Source organism: Malurus melanocephalus, unplaced genomic scaffold, assembly GCF_030028575.1.
Source record: "Malurus melanocephalus ecotype Western Australia unplaced genomic scaffold, MMel_1.1 scaffold_1177, whole genome shotgun sequence".
NCBI lineage: Eukaryota > Metazoa > Chordata > Aves > Passeriformes > Maluridae > Malurus > Malurus melanocephalus.
The window spans coordinates 28,600-44,422 of record NW_026624409.1 but is presented as its reverse complement, the minus strand read 5'-3'; the positions used below and the strand labels follow the sequence as shown (position 1 = coordinate 44,422).

General features: G+C 35.6%; 1 protein-coding gene across 1 annotated transcript in view; it reads left to right on the top strand.

Annotated features, from left to right (window-relative positions):
* Positions 1-15,823, top strand: part of MAP3K15 (mitogen-activated protein kinase kinase kinase 15) — a gene marked incomplete at its 3' end in the record, with an annotated part of 64,676 nt that overhangs the window by 20,709 nt on the left and 28,144 nt on the right. Inside the window, exons 2-6 of the mRNA XM_057387297.1 lie at positions 4,499-4,638; positions 7,389-7,412; positions 11,581-11,774; positions 12,946-13,114; positions 14,064-14,170. Of these exons, the coding sequence (XP_057243280.1) occupies positions 4,499-4,638; positions 7,389-7,412; positions 11,581-11,774; positions 12,946-13,114; positions 14,064-14,170 (634 nt within the window). The remainder of the gene's footprint in view (positions 1-4,498; positions 4,639-7,388; positions 7,413-11,580; positions 11,775-12,945; positions 13,115-14,063; positions 14,171-15,823) is intronic.

The window sequence follows — 15,823 nt, the reverse complement described above, 5'->3', positions numbered from 1 at the left end:
AGCTGTAATATCATCACATATGTTGACAGTATTTTTATACTAGCATTGGCTTTTGCCTAGGATCTGATGGAAGGCACTGACAGTTTGCTGTATAACAAATTGCTGAAAAATCACCTCAATAGTTTTGGTAGTTGCTCTAAATATGCTTTATTACCTTGAGCTTTACTCTGGGAGTGTAAGATTATTACAGTTGAAAGGGACGTGCATTTTGTTTTAGCATAAGTGAAAGCTGCGAAGGGTTCCCATTTTTTAAATTAATCAAGTTTTGCCATAATTGTTTCCCTATGTAAAAACATTGGTATTGTCTCCTTAAAGGACTGTGCAGAAATCAAAATGAATGTGTCTCCTGAAGTTAAGGATTTTTAGTTTCTTTTTCTTTAGGAGTATGGTTGTTCTTGTGAAGAATTCAGTGAAGAATTCAGAATTTCTTCAGTGGTTTTCAAGGAGTTACACATTTTTTACTAACTCTGATGCAAAAAGCCAATCAGCTGAAGCAATACTAATATAAAGGTTCATAATTCGCAGGATGCTAGTGAATGGCAGTGGGCTGAGTTCTGCATTTTCCTCCAATAAAGTTTCCATTACCATGGGAGTAACACATTTTTTAAATTTGTTTCGTATAGAAAGTTTCCAAATGCTGCAAAATAATGAATCCAAAATAATGGAATAATGTACTCTGCACGTGGATAAGGCTGGATGCAGGTGAGTCTTAGATTAAAGCTGAGAGCAGTACAGACCTTTTATSAATTTTTCTTCTGTTAGGCCTCCTAGATTATATTTAACTATCCGCATGTTTCAGGCTATTTCTTCATTTTCTCCTGCTCATTGCTTTTTAACTTACAGATCCCAAAACCTGATGCCAAAGTTGTCCTTTTGGTTTTGCTAACAGTGCCATATATCATAAAAAAGCCATATGAAGACTTGTGATTTGCTTGGATCATTAAAATATGTCTTCAAGTGCATTTCAGATAGAGAAATAAGTCCTCTGTTTTTAATCTGTATAATAATGTTTTTCCTGTTGAATTATTTATTAGTTTTATAGTCTCTTGTTTTGCCAGTTAATGATCTCTAATCTTCATTTCAGTTGTCACAGTTGTCTGCTCTTTTAAGATACACTGGTGTTAAAATATGTAAACTGTACTATAGGAAATGAATTMTGTGCCATCTGCTGCAACAATGCAGAGACCTAATTGAGATTGTAGAAGCAATATTGCTGAATTACCTTAATGCACTACAAATACACACATACCATAATCATTTTACAATAGAAACAAAAGCCTAGACAAATGAACTGCAATCACATAATTGAGATCAGATTTTGGGTTCATGRCAAAAGTGAACTGTTTGCAGGATGAAAATAGTTTCATGAGAACAAAGAGTTGAAAATATCTGTAATGCTTAAGAAGAAAAAACGAGAGAGGACGTGTTTTTATGGATATGTTCTTTTGAATGTGAGTTGCTACTGTAGGAAAGAAGGAATGGGTTTAAATGTTCTGTTCCAGAATCATTCAAAATTGGTCATATGCAACATTAAGCATATCCTCACCCCTCCACCCCGTCTGGTGGATACACTGGACAGATTTTCACTTGAATTCTTCTGGTTTTACAGAGGGGCTGTACTTTCCTCTGCCTTCTTTCCTTGTGAACACAGGAAACCCTGGCTGTTGGTCTGATTGTGAAATACATCATTGTTACATCAAATTTTCATGCTTAATAAGATTTGATAAAAGTTGGCATTGGCTCTTTTGCTTCACCCCTGTCTGGAGTGGAAGAGGTTGAACCTCAATTTGGCAAGGGAAGTCCAGAAGTTCTGGGAAGAATGAAGAATTTTTGTGAGCTAACTGAACCAGAGGTATTTGTGGTGTCACATATTATCTTTGTTCATGATGTGACTCACACAAAGAGGGATGTACCCCTGGAAACAGCAGTTCTGGGGAGTGTGGTTAGACCCAGCCATCACTGAGCACAGGGTGCATTTCAGGGATCTACTGCTTTACTAAGTGTTTACTGTGGTCATATATTCTCCACCCAAATTTGTACAAATTTCATGGTCCACTGTACTCGTTCTGCATTTCTTTAGCACTTTAGTAAAGYTGGTTTATAAGTAAATCTTTTTCCTCCCTGTTCAAGGCACTGCAGCAGGAGAGCTCTGTAGGAATGCACATTCTCATCTCTGCTCTGTATCACAGCCAGGAGCACTTTGGATGCTCTGCTTCTGTCTGCTGTCATTTGCTTGTGTGTCATTCCCTGATTCCTGTGGTTAAACTGAATCCACTCAGTTATCTTCCTGGGGCTTTTTTTTTCACTTGCATGGGTATTTTTGTGATACTGTCTTCATCTCTGTTACACTTGGATTTGTTTAATTTTAATTTTATCTTACTAACACATGTGTTTGTGAGGTGGGAGTAAGCAAGATAAACCTGTTCTCATAATCTTTTTAGCAGTGTGAATTAATATCTAAGTGATGAATAATTATCCTTTTTAATGGGGATGCTTACTTCTGTCCCTTTCACATGTTTTTCATACCACTCACATTGTTCTGGAGCACCAGGCAACAGAAGACACATTTCAGTTRTAGAGTAGATGTGGCAATGAACTGTGTATAGCCTTGTTTCAATGAACTCTGTTACAAATCATTGCTCACATTGTATTGTAAAGTGCAATCTCTCTACACTGTAGAATGCACTGTCTGAATTCTTTTACCTGGATGAAGGTTTTGATTTCACAGTACTGTGATTCCATAAAAACACTCTAACACCAGCTCTAAAACAATTCAAGCTCTTAATTTTTTTCCCTAGATTATATTTGATTCTCAGTCTGCTTGTTAGTTTCTCTTAACTTTTGTTTTATAAATCATTTATATTTTCCAAATTATTTTAAAATTTTGGGGTAATCTAGATTTAGTGTTTCTGGAACTGGAGTTTATTTCTTCAAGCTCTCTCAGTTTACATGACACTACAGTGTGCAGGGTGCTGTGCTGAAYRGGAACTTAGAARATCTTYAGTAGATGATGCAGGATAAGAGTTYTACATGAATAAGAGAATTTTCTTATGCCATGACTTTGTGTGGGGGTTTTGTTTCTTTGGCAGGGGAGGGAGGTGCATTTGGATTTTTTTGTGTGTTTTATTAGGGTTTGGGATTTTTTTGGGGTTTRGTGGGTTTTTTTGTTTGGTTTTGCTCTTGACCAGTGATGTTTTGGTCTTAAGGCAGGTTTYAGACTCAAACCTGTGTGCAGTAACCATAGGGCCTGGCTGAGCTCYRTGTGCTGYGKCAGGACAGCCTGATGGAATTGTACWGGASCATATATTCATGGCAGGTTTTTCCAAGAAGCTGCATACTAAGTATGGAATAGTGATTCTTGTGATGTGTAACCTTGGCTGCTGCATTTGGCTCTGAGCCATCAGACCTCTTAGATTTCTCCTTTAGTAGTAGCTCACCCTTCTGTGTGTCCCTGTATGTTACCTCTTCAGATTTGGGGCATTTACTGCCCACTGGAATCTGTTCTGAGCCTCAGACTCCCCTGTGGTTTCAATGCCAAGGCTCTATTCTAATGAATACTTTGGATTTCAATTCACCCATCTGTCCCATAGTGGTGATTAGCATATAAATACAGACCTTTAAAAAACTTTAAAGCAGAATTTACTTAGGAATATATAGCATATAAGGATCAAGAAGTAAAAACTCAGCATTTAGTGTCCTCTTTTCCAGTTTCCCCCTTCTTCCTGCATTGGTGTTCAGGTTTATTTGATTGCAAAATGGTGAACTCAGAATCTTTTGCCTGTATCCCAGTTGTATTCTGTATAATGTCGGGTATTTCTCTTTAGCTCTCTGTATAGCTCATCTTGCATGGATGTAAATGTTTATTATTGCATTTCTGACTTCCATTTCTGACTGAAACATTAACCAAGAGCAGTGGAAATCTTGCTCTGGCTGTTTGTGGTTGAATTCCCTCGTTGCTGCACCCCCTATCTTGGACATCTTGCCTGGAGCTTTTTAAGAGTCAACTTTCACAATAGTTTCTTTTTCTACTCTTTAGGAATTTCCCATTCTTCAAAYTTCAACCTCTTAAAATAAACTTATTCTCATAGTTTTCCCTGTTTTTCTGCTACATTATTATTTTAGAGGTTCCACCTGAATATTTGAAGCTTGTATCCTATGGGTGTTCATGCTGTCAGGCCTYAGGGAATAAATGCAAAATTGCTTTTTTACCCAAGGCATTCCTGATGCTGTGATTTCAAAACCTCACATAGGATTGGTAAACTCAGCCTCCCACTTACAGTAACACTGATAATCTCATGAGTGGCTCATCTTTTATATCAATGGTAAAATTTACTTCTCTGATGAGAAAATGATCCTTATTTGAAAATGTTGATTTTGTCTGTCCAGTGTGTGTATTATTTCAGCATTTGTTTTAAAGCCCATGTAAGAATAAAATTTGGTTTAAAATWATTATTATTTTTTTAGCATTTTCTCTTCTTTTCCACTTCTCTCATTTCAGATGTTGCAGTTGTGGACATGAGTGATATTTCCAAGCAGCCATCCCTGTTCTACCACCTTGGYGTGCGTGAAAGCTTTGACATGGCCAATAATGTTATTCTTTACCATGACACTGATGCTGACACTGCTCAGTCTCTCAAAGTAAGGCTCTCACTTCACCATCAGCTTCATTTCARAAATATATTTAAGCACCTGATCCTACAAATGTCTGTGTTTTTCTGAAACTTAGATTTAATGTAAATTCCTGATAGCTACATAACAAAACCATGCTAAGAAAAAGCTAGTAGCAAAAATAGTAGTAATGGAAGAGTATAAATGCTTTTTTGTAAGAAAAGATCCATAGTGTGGTACTGATTTTGCTTTAGGTGGTTAAACTTGAAATTGAGAGTGCAGGTCTGATTTTTTCCTTTCTTTCCCTCTTTTAATGAGAGTACATGTAAGAAAAAGTTATGGCCTGTCTGATAAGAGCACTTGAAGAAGGGCTGTGTTGCAACYTTCTCCTATTTAAGCAATTCTGTCAGATGAAGTTTGTATTCCATAGGTGCTGAATAGCTAAGATTACAGGAATCTCTTTTTTATTSCTSTTTGAAGATAGRAAAAGACATCCTCACCCAATCTTTKTATAGGGCTATTGTTTATTTTTATAGTAGGATAATACCTGTTATACACTTAAATCCTGTTCTGGATACAAGTCATATATTGTGGATGTTTTTGTCTTTCTTGGTGCAGGTTCTCTTTATTTTAAATCACATTTACACATTTCTCCTCTGTATTGTCTGTTGCTGCTTTTAATCTCATCCATTTTCTTGCTACCCTCACTTAGAGAAGCACTGTTCATGCTGTGTTGTTTCTTCCTTATTTTGAGTTATTCTTTTCTACTTTGCTTTTTTTCACATCATCAGTGTCCAAAAATCCTGTTTGGAGTTGTCCAACCTCTCTCGATCCTCTAAGAATATTGTCTCCTTTTTTTTCTCCAGAAAATTTCTGTTCTGACAGAGCTTCCCATTCCTGTTCTCTGCTCTCAGTGTCACTGATTTTACAACCCAAAGTTCCTGTCTTTGTGTGGTGGTGCACATCCACATTCACATTCCAAGAGCTCAGCCTTGGAGTCTGTCACACTCTTGGCTCAATGAGATTATTGTACAGACACATGCTAAGCTATTACACATTTTTCTTCCTTTTGTGCTGTCACTAAAATATTCTGATCACCTTGGTTCTCCCAAGGATCTGCAAAAGTTTGGGAAGCCCAGGCCGGTCATCTACCCACCAAGGTGGCTTTGATTTCTGCATTTTGTGCCAAGCACAAACCAAAGCACCTGCTCCATAACTTAAATCTAGGATTACATCCATCTGTGATGGGAAATGCAGATTGATTGTTCTCAGAACCAGCAAGTCTTTGCACTGCTAGTTCCAGGGCTTTTTTTTTGCTTATGATATAAAGCTCAATTCTAGGGACTGAGGAATACTGGAACATAACTAGGTCACTTAAGGCTACAAAATCTAGTATCTGCCTTCATCTTTTTTTTCTGGGAATTCTGTCAGTGGCGCTGATATCTTACTCATTGCCCAGTTGTTTACATAACCTCCTTGGCCTAAATAGTCCTGTAGTATATCTTAGATGGGATCATAGGGCTTGRTTTAATTTACTGGAGCCAAGTAGGAGAGCTCTCTGTATCAAGTGCTAAAGTAATTTAAGCTGGGCACTGAGGCAGGGTTTAGTCCTACCCTCTTGTCCTTGGTGGCTGCAGCAATTGAGTTCAGTGTTGGATWSMATTCAGATAARWWTCCTTTCTTAGGAATACTGAGAAGRTRGGCAGGGACTGTTCTTGGGGCATTTYAGAAAAGAACAGTTAATGATACATTTCACATCATAGTGAATAATTTTGGCAGAATTAATTTCTCCCTATTGAGAAAGATCTTTAACTGCAGTAGGTAAAGCCCTGGTGGAGATACTTCTTTAGCTAGGTAGACATTAATTTTCAGATATGTAATATTTCAGTTGTCTAAGCCTCCCATCACTTGTGTTATGAGCTATTTTATTTGGATTAAGGAGTTTAAGCTAATTTGAAATTCTGTTTAGGTTTTAGTACCTTTTAGTACCTTTAGTATTTTTGACTCTCTGCTGATGTGTCTTTATTCTGAAGTTTATGAGTAATTTGGACAGGGTTTTTTTGCATCCCTTCAGGAATGTATTACTTTACTTGGACCTAGGTTGCTGTGCACACTCCTAAAAGTGTTATAAAAGCAATATGGGTATCTACTGTTACTTCTGCTGAAGATCTGTGAAATTCTGGCAACCTGCCTTCATAYAGTTTATCTCTTAGGAGCCATCCTAAAATTGTCTCTTCAGTTTCACCAATGTTCTTTCCAAAACAACTTTGTTCTGAGGATATAAAAGATGATGTAATCTGTGTTTCAAGAGGGTCATATTTGTAGCACTRAATCTCTTAAATGGCCCTTGATATTTTTGAATGTTGTTGAGGAAATGGATGCATAAACACAATCAAGCAGCATCATCTCAGGTTGTCAGAGCACATTTAATTAAATTATATTGACATCCTTGATTAGAAACAAGTCTATGTCTAATATTTGTAGTGTGGCTTAGTTGGATATCACTTTAGTTTCATTGGGCATGTAATCCATTACCAAAAAGAAGACTTTGTTATTTACCAGCAGCTGGAAATGTCAGAGAACTGGTTTACATGCCATTACTTTATCATCTGCTTCATAGTTTCAATATCTCTCAGCAGATTTTGAGGTGAGAAGAATTAGGGAGTAGAAGGAATATGCTGGTCTGTGTCTATGTGTATWTCTATAGCAGTGATTGTTATTGAAAATAATAATTCCTGTCAAAACAAATAAACATTTTTATTATTTTTTTCCCCCCACAGGATATGGTATCTCAGAAAAACACAGTAAGTATTAAATCCACATTCATTTTAAAACACAAAATGAAGATCCTGCATTTGAAGCAAGTCTAATAACAAAGCTGCCAGGCATACATAAGTTCTGTATGTTTGAAGGAAATTGTTTTACCTGTCTGTAATTCAAACTTTTGGAAAGCTTATTGACACTCCAAAAAATAAAGCTAAATTTTAAAATCACTTTACCAATTCCTTTCTAAATTGTAGAAAAGTGCCAGTAGATAAAAGTTTTATTTGTAGGTTGACAGGTGAAAATATAAACTTAGAAATTCAAAATCTCTTTTTCCCTCTCCCACTATCAGCCATTTTTGCAAATGTAGATGTGTGTGATGCCTTAATGGGGTGTCCTTGTGTATCTCAAAAAGCTTTGGCTTCTGCATACCTGTCCTCTTTCTTACAAATTCACAGATTTGCCTAGAAATGCAAAAGCTTATTTCCCAAAGTAAAAATATTCTTACACTTAACACAAGTAAAACCAAACAAGTGAGTGTGAAACAAGATAAAACTTAGGAGTTATTGAAGGCTTTTTGAAATATGCCACAATATCTTATCCAGTTGTATATTTTGTCATACTTCACATCATGTCAGTGGTTATTYTCATKAAATCCTCCACCCTGTTATTTTGARGACTRCTGAATTTGCAAAACACACTTCCATTTATCATCTCTGTTTCCTCCCATTCACCATATACTTTTATTTTCTTTTGAACCATGTTGAGCAGGATTAAAATAATAAAGGGGTCTTAGAATTTGATAGTAATTTTAAAGCAAACTATGCATGAGTCACAGCAGTTTATTTTGAGCTRCTGTTAGGACTTGGCCCCAGTGCTGCATTTAGGCTAAAGATAGGTCAGGTTTAGCACATGTAAATACAGMTCATCCTTCCTGGCTGTCCCAGGGATCTTTGAATCACTTTGAGCTGTGTGGTGAGARCTGCATTTACAAATCTGTGCCTCTGGGAAGGGAGACTCAGAATGTGGCAGTTTTGTTTGTGAATGCTGCTATCCTTAACTGGGCTACAATTTCAGGAGAATGAGTTTTCCATTTTTGAGCAAGAGGGAGAATTGTGAATGAGCCGTTTGGTGATAATAACAGAAATGGAGTAAAAGGCAAAAGGGGCAGTGGCAAAATGTTTATTATAATATACTTAGGCCTGTGGGCCTGATGAAGTATTTTTAGAGATTTGAATGGTTATTTTTCATGAAATCCTGTAGCAGCTCTTAGAGTAAGCAGTGAATAATGTCTGGGCCRTGGAGGAGTCATTAACAAAAATTCTCCTTGATCTAAAGGGAACTGGATTGGAATTTAGCCTTGCCACAAGGAATTTTTGTGTTGAAAAATCACTTTTTATTGGAATTGGCAGAAGGTTTCTATGGAGTTTCAGTAGCTGTATAAATTAGACTGTATATACTATTTCAAGGAACATTTAAGAAAACTAAATAGAAAGATTTTGGCACTTGGACTCATATTTTCCAGTTAAGTAGCCCCAGTGGATTGAAATGAGAGYCAGGGCTCTAAAGTATGATTACATTATGTGAATTTAATAATCCAGAGAATTATTATTGCAGAGTAGCTTTCTATTTTTTATTTTCTGATTATTTTTACAATGTATAAAARTTTATATGATACGGTCTTTTAATGRTATATTTCTGAAAAAGGCCTGAGGTAGCAGAAATGTTAAAAGAGATTGKGAAAGGGCACAGAATGAAAGTGTAGGAACATTTTAAATTCAATAATTTTCCCTTTTGGGTGGAAAATAGTACAAAGGCAATGGGTAGCTGTGTAAATGTTACTTGTAATGCTTTTAATAATGAAATATGCCACTGGTACTTTGGATAATACAAATTAAGATTTTTAAAATTTATGAAAGTTAGTTTTTGGGGAAATATTACCATCTCAAGCAATGTTTAATGGTTGGATTATAGTTAGCTAATCAGATAATGAATCTGACAGGTTCATTAAAGTAAGATGTGAAAACATCTTAATGATGACAAAGGAGATGTATAGACATAGAAATCATGTAAATAGATAAGAGAAATCCAAAATATAAGATAGAAAAATGCCAAAGTATTGATTGTTTTCTTGGCCATGTAAATATAGTCTTGCTGTAAATATCTATATTCATCTTCTGTTGTTTCTTTCTTTAATTATTTCTTTATTCACGTGTCATGTCTGTCTTTTTGCTTCGTGTGCTGTTTTGTGGTGGTGTTTTCCTCTTTGTTGTTTTATTTCAATTTGGAGTAGGCTGCCAACCTCAAAGCTTTTCTTCGTGTTCAAGTGCCTCCTGAATACCACAGTGCTAATCTAATAGGCAAAGTATGTATCACTTTATATCACTTTATATCACTTTATATCTTTTTTTTTGAATACATTCTCTCACTGTGTTTCTAGACATGTAAAAACCTATAAGGATGATAGAAGAAAAGTGCCTGGCAAGGTCTTTCCTTCAAGGTTTTTGGAGTACTTGCTTCTTGCAAGCTAAGTTCCAGGCATTTAAAGTGTCTGTCTGGTGATAATCTCTCTTCACAGTCTGTATATAAAAATACTGCATTTATTCAACTTTAGAAGAGGAAGTATTTTTTATATATATTTATATAAAATATATATRTTTTAGACTATCTTGGTCACTGTAGTGTGTTGCCACTGGCTGGATTCCAGGCACCCACCAAAGCCAGGCTCTTATTTCCCTCTGCAGYCAGACAGAGAAGAGAAAATATATCAAAGGGTTTATAAGTTAAGGACTGGAGAAATCACTTACCAAAAACTATACTGGACAAAACAGGCTTGATTTGGAGATATTAATTGAATTCATTACTAACAAAATCAGAGGAGCATAAGAAGAAGTCAAATGTTATGTTGGCTGGCTAAAATTAATACAGTGTTTCACATATGTAATTTAATTTTTTTTTCTGAACATTTCTTTGCTTTTTCAGTAGATAACTGCAGCTCTTTGTGTCACAAGACACATCACCCTTTTAAATTGGATGGGCTTTTTTATTGCCCATTTATTTATTTATTTATTTTTATTGTAGGAAGAGCTAATTGCTGTTACAAGTTTAAGAACAGATTTTATACACAGCCAGCAGTAAACTTACAGTTTATTTAAATAAACCTGACACAAAATTGTGTTAACATATTGGTGGTTGGGTTGCAGTTTTCCTGAGTTTTTTTATTAGGAAGTAAAGATACCAATCCAACAAAAGATTATATTGTTACCAMAGGGATAATGTACTGTAGTATTTGTAAGGAAGAAATGCAACTTGATCTTTATCTACTAGAAATAATTTGAAGTTCCAAATCCTCACAAACTCAAATCAGCAACAGGATGTACTGATACAGATTTTTTTGTCTGTTGTATTAGYAACTGCATGCCCTACATTTTTAACTTCCTGTGAGCAATCTGTTTCTCCTGTCTAGTCTATGATACATTCAAAAATGTGACATTTTCATATCCATTCTTCACATCATCTCAAAAGATAACAGATGCTTCTCCCAGGTGTGGAAAACTTCACAGTGCTCTGCTTTCTGGGGTTTTTGGACTCTGAAAGGCATTTCTTGTATCCTCACCCATCTCAGCACCTTGTTTACATATTTTATGTGGCATATTAAGGTTTTTTGGGTTTTACTTCTCAAATTTTGTTATAAGTCCTATATCTATTACAAATGATTCGAAGTTTGGGGGTTTGATTGGTTAGGGTTTTGATGRTAGCATGCAGCAGATGTTTTGTAGGCTCCTCTGGATTAAAAATCTCTAGAAATTCCTTCCAGTGTCTGTGTTTCTGTATTTCTTTCTGTGGGGAGCTCCTAGCACAGAGTGAGCCTAGAGGATGCAAGTACATCTCTGACCCTAGAAATTTGAGAACAAAATGTTAGCTAGCAACAGTCAGACCCTACTGAGGTCTGTGTGTTACATTAAAAGAAAAATTGAACAGTTTTGTTGTATTTTACTTAACAGACCTGGACCCTTATTCATCAGCTTTGTTAATATTTGTARTTCTTCCACAGAAATATCCTTGAATTTAATACTTGCAGATCTTGTGCACTAAAACTTCATACACACCAGCACTACTCTAGCTGTTTTATCTGTCAGTAAAAGATGCTGTGTATATACACAAGTATATTTTAATTTGTTTTCAAAACTCTGCCTKTTTTTATTTCAGGCTTCCAGTGGCAATTATTATTTTATTCCCTACATTGTCACACCTTGTGCTGACTATTTTTGCTGTGAAAGTGATGCCCAACGGAGAGCCTCAGAGTACATGCAGCCCAACTGGGACAACATCCTGGGACCACTCTGTGTCCCACTGGTGGACAAATTCCTCAGCCTTCTCAAGGATGTCCATGTTACATCATGGTAATGTCACAACACATTTTTTGCCTAACAGAGGCTTTGATAGTCTCTTTTAGATTTTATGAAAAAGGGATATACAGAATTTCTATTAGCATTGATTTTTGATTTTTCACTGCACTTMGTATAGTGCTAAAAGATGCTGCTGACTTTACTGCTTTTGTGTTCTGTCCTGCAGTTGTTGTAGTTAACTAACCATATCATGCCAGAATTTGATTTATAGTTACTGTCCAGTAAGCAAAGGCAGTCTGGGTAAGGTAAATTGCTGAAGTTTAAATTACAGTGCAATAGCATAAGGTGGTAATAAGCTCATAGTTTCTTCATAAAGCTCAGAGCAAACACTGTCCTTTTCTGTCATCAAATAAAAGAGTATATATATGGCAGCAGTGGGTGCAATCAATTGTGATTTTCATGGTTTGATTTAATTTTTAAATATTAACCTTCTGGTATCACATAATAAACCTGATACTGCAAGGGACTGTTGGAATTTCAAGAATGGGGACTGGAGAAGGAGAACTTTCTTTCTCAGTTGCTCATCCTGTACTCTGCAGCTAGTCCTGTTCTGTATGGATTTCTGGAAAACACTCAGAGAAACTGAGCTTTTAATTTTTCTGGTGTCTGAAGCATGAGGTAGCACTGAGAACTCTTGGATTTTTTTCTGTTTCCCCATTGCTATCCCACCCATGTGAAAGGCTTGCCTAAAAAGCTATTTTTCTTTTGTGGTCCTTGCAATCCCTTCCAACTTTCATGGTAGAGTTTATATATACTGGTAGAGTTTATATATAGTTATATATATAATACAACTCCTCTTCACATCACTCTGGTGTGTCTTCTCTGTGTCATTTTATTATCCCAAATGCTGCCTTCTTTATGATGCAAAGTACCATGTTTGTCACAGTCAATAATGGGACAAAAATGCTCCAGTTTTCCTGTGTTGGTAAAATTGCCTCAGCATCCTAGTTATAGGCAAATTGATAGATAGCCCTGCAGTCTGAGATGGGGCAAGGTGGAATATTTCTGAATAGTTATTATAAAATATGAAAACATTTCATGTGCACCTCACTCTGAGGAAATGGTACTTTTGATTAGAAATTACAGTTTCTATTAGAAATAAACCCATGTTTCATCAGAAAAATCTAGCAGTTTTCTTCCCATATGTCTATATTTTACTTTTTAGTGCATATTACAAAGAAACACTGCTAAATGACATTAGAAAAGCTAGAGAGAAGTACCAAGGAGATGAACTGGCCAAGGAGCTGGCCAGGATTAAGCTTAGGATGGATAACACTGAAGTGCTGACCTCTGACATTGTCATCAACCTGCTCCTTTCTTACAGAGATATTCAGGTATGTGCATAAAGAATAATTGGATTATTTTATCATGTGATTTTGGCCCTTGCTTGTTCTCCTGTGTTTCATTGTTTGTTAAACAGTGATTGAAAGCTGACACTAAATAGTTGCAAATATTACATTATTTAACAGTTTGACTGTTGGGAATTAAAGGAAATAGAGGCTTTTAATTTATTTTGCCTGTGAACAAGAGACACARATTAGGTGACTTCACAAGGTCTCTTCTTTTGTTTTTGGTAATCTTTAACTTCCTTAAAAAGAAAAAAAAAGCAAAAATCCCTACTGGATTAAGATGCTTGCCTTGCCCTCYTCCACCTTTCCTCCCTCCCCCATAAAGTTAGATGTATTTAGAAGTGAAGAAAATGCATTTGTTGTGATCAGTGTATTGGCTAGAGATGCCTAAATTGAGAACTACAATTCAAGGAAACATTAATTTGCTTTAAAAATGTGTTTGCACCTTTTTCTCTTGTTTTTATTTTTTCAAATAAGTTCTGCTTTTGCTGAAGCACACCATATATGCTGTCTTTCCAAACTGACAGTCTGTCTGTTTAACATTAAATTTCAAATATAATTTTAATCATTCTATAGAGTTTTTTTCCCATCAGGAGCTAATTGGCTATTTCTGTGTATAAATGGGTTGTGAGAGCAATGGGTCTCCACATCATCCTTCCTTATCCAGCTTTTCATTCTGAAATGCATTATTTTCCTGCAGCACTTTATCCAACTTCATTTGGGTCAACTCTGGTGATCATGAAAGGTCTCCCTTGAGAAATGTGCTCATCTCTAAACACATTTTGAACAAACAGATGAAGTAACAGAGACCCTTTGGGATATCAGTAAACTCTTCAGAATTGTAGATGGAGTTACCTGTGAGAAACCAAAATGAGTGCAGAGTGGCTGATGTTCTACTTTAATCCTTTATATTTTTTTTTAAATTTCATACCAGGACTATGATGCTATGGTGAAGCTGGTGGAAACACTAGAAATGCTTCCTACCTGTGATCTGGCTGATCAACACAACATTAAGTTTCATTATGCTTTTGCATTGAATAGGTAAGGATGATTGATTGATGGAGTTTTGTTTTATTGCTGTTTGATATGGGCTTATAGATAAATTTATGGTGCAAATATCAAATTCCCTTCCTTTTCTGCACACATTAATACTTATTACAGTCATCTCTCCTTAATCCTGTACTTACTGTGCACCAGGACAATTTGTAATTTTTGAAATAATTGTTTTCCAACAACCATCATTTTGTCAACAACCAGGAACTGTTCCAAAGTGACTGCAAACACTCCAGTGATACCAAGGGGTTCTTGGTCACTCTGAGATTGTTTATTSTGAGTTATTGGTTATTGTGAACCTCTTGAAAAGCTTTGTGTGTTRGAGTTATGGGTGATTTATTGAAGTAACAGGTGAAAATTACTGCTTGATCCACGAGTGCACATTCATGACAGAGCTTCCTTGAAAGGCTACAAGATCATCAGGACTTACAGACACATCACTGCTTTAGGAAACTGAAATATTATTGAATTCTCTGCTTAGCTATTGATTTTTGTATAATAATGACTCAATTTCTAAAGAATTTACATTAAGATTTTATCAGAGAAAAYAGATCTGATGCAAATGAAATCACATGTAATAATAAAAGTAACTGGCTACATGCAATTCACATACTATGAAAGATTGTGACCTGCAAGCTGACTAAAARTTASCATTGGACAACAKCRGGATGGCATCAATCAAAGGGATTAAGAACTTAATAACAGATCTAGAAAAGCAGTTCATGTGGCATTTTATGGAAAATGGTGATAAGTCTACCTGACAGTCCTATCTGACAGTTTCATAATTTGTAAAATAAACACTAAACTATTGCTTAGAAAAAACTGCATATGKATTTAGCCTTATTTTTTAGATTTTTTAAAAATTATTTCAGAAATGTGATTCAAAATGTTTAGATTTGCCAGTGAGATTAATGCTAGGATTGTGCCTTGTCCTTAGGCAATGTCTTCATAGAATCAGTTTTTAAAACTTTTTCATTTAGATGTGCATAACAAAATTGGCAAGCTCCTTCACTCCCTTGGTCTTTAAATTCTTTGTACTTTGAGCAGCATGTGAAACCCATTCCATTAAATTTCCTGTTTTGACAATGCCAATAGCACCCTAGTGAGACAAGATAAAATTAATTGCTCATGAACTTGCTTTCCCTGTCAACAGCTTTCATTACATTGAACATTAGCCCAAACCAGCATGACTGCCCTTGTTTTCTTCTGGGAGCAATTTAAACATTTCTACAGAAGTGGTTTTTCAGAAATAAATTACTGGTTTTTTTATTGGTAAGAATCTAGAATTTAGCTTTTACAGATGTTTTTGCCTTCTTCAAACAAAATGATAGGCAAAACTCAAAAGCTTAAACATTTTTGAACAAGTCCACTTAGTTCAAAATTATCCCTAAAGTATTGCATTTAGCATCTTACTTCCATTAAATTTTGGAATCACTAATTTTGTCTGTTTTAAAATCAAATTTAAAACCACTTTCAGCTAGTTCTATTAAAATGTATCTTTAAAAATAAAGAACTGTATTTTCACTTCATATTCTATTCATTTCAGCACACAGAACAGTATTAATGTTGCTCAGTACAACTGATGGAGCCCACCAGAGAAAAAAATACATCATACACAAAACAGAATTAGCAGCTGTAGTG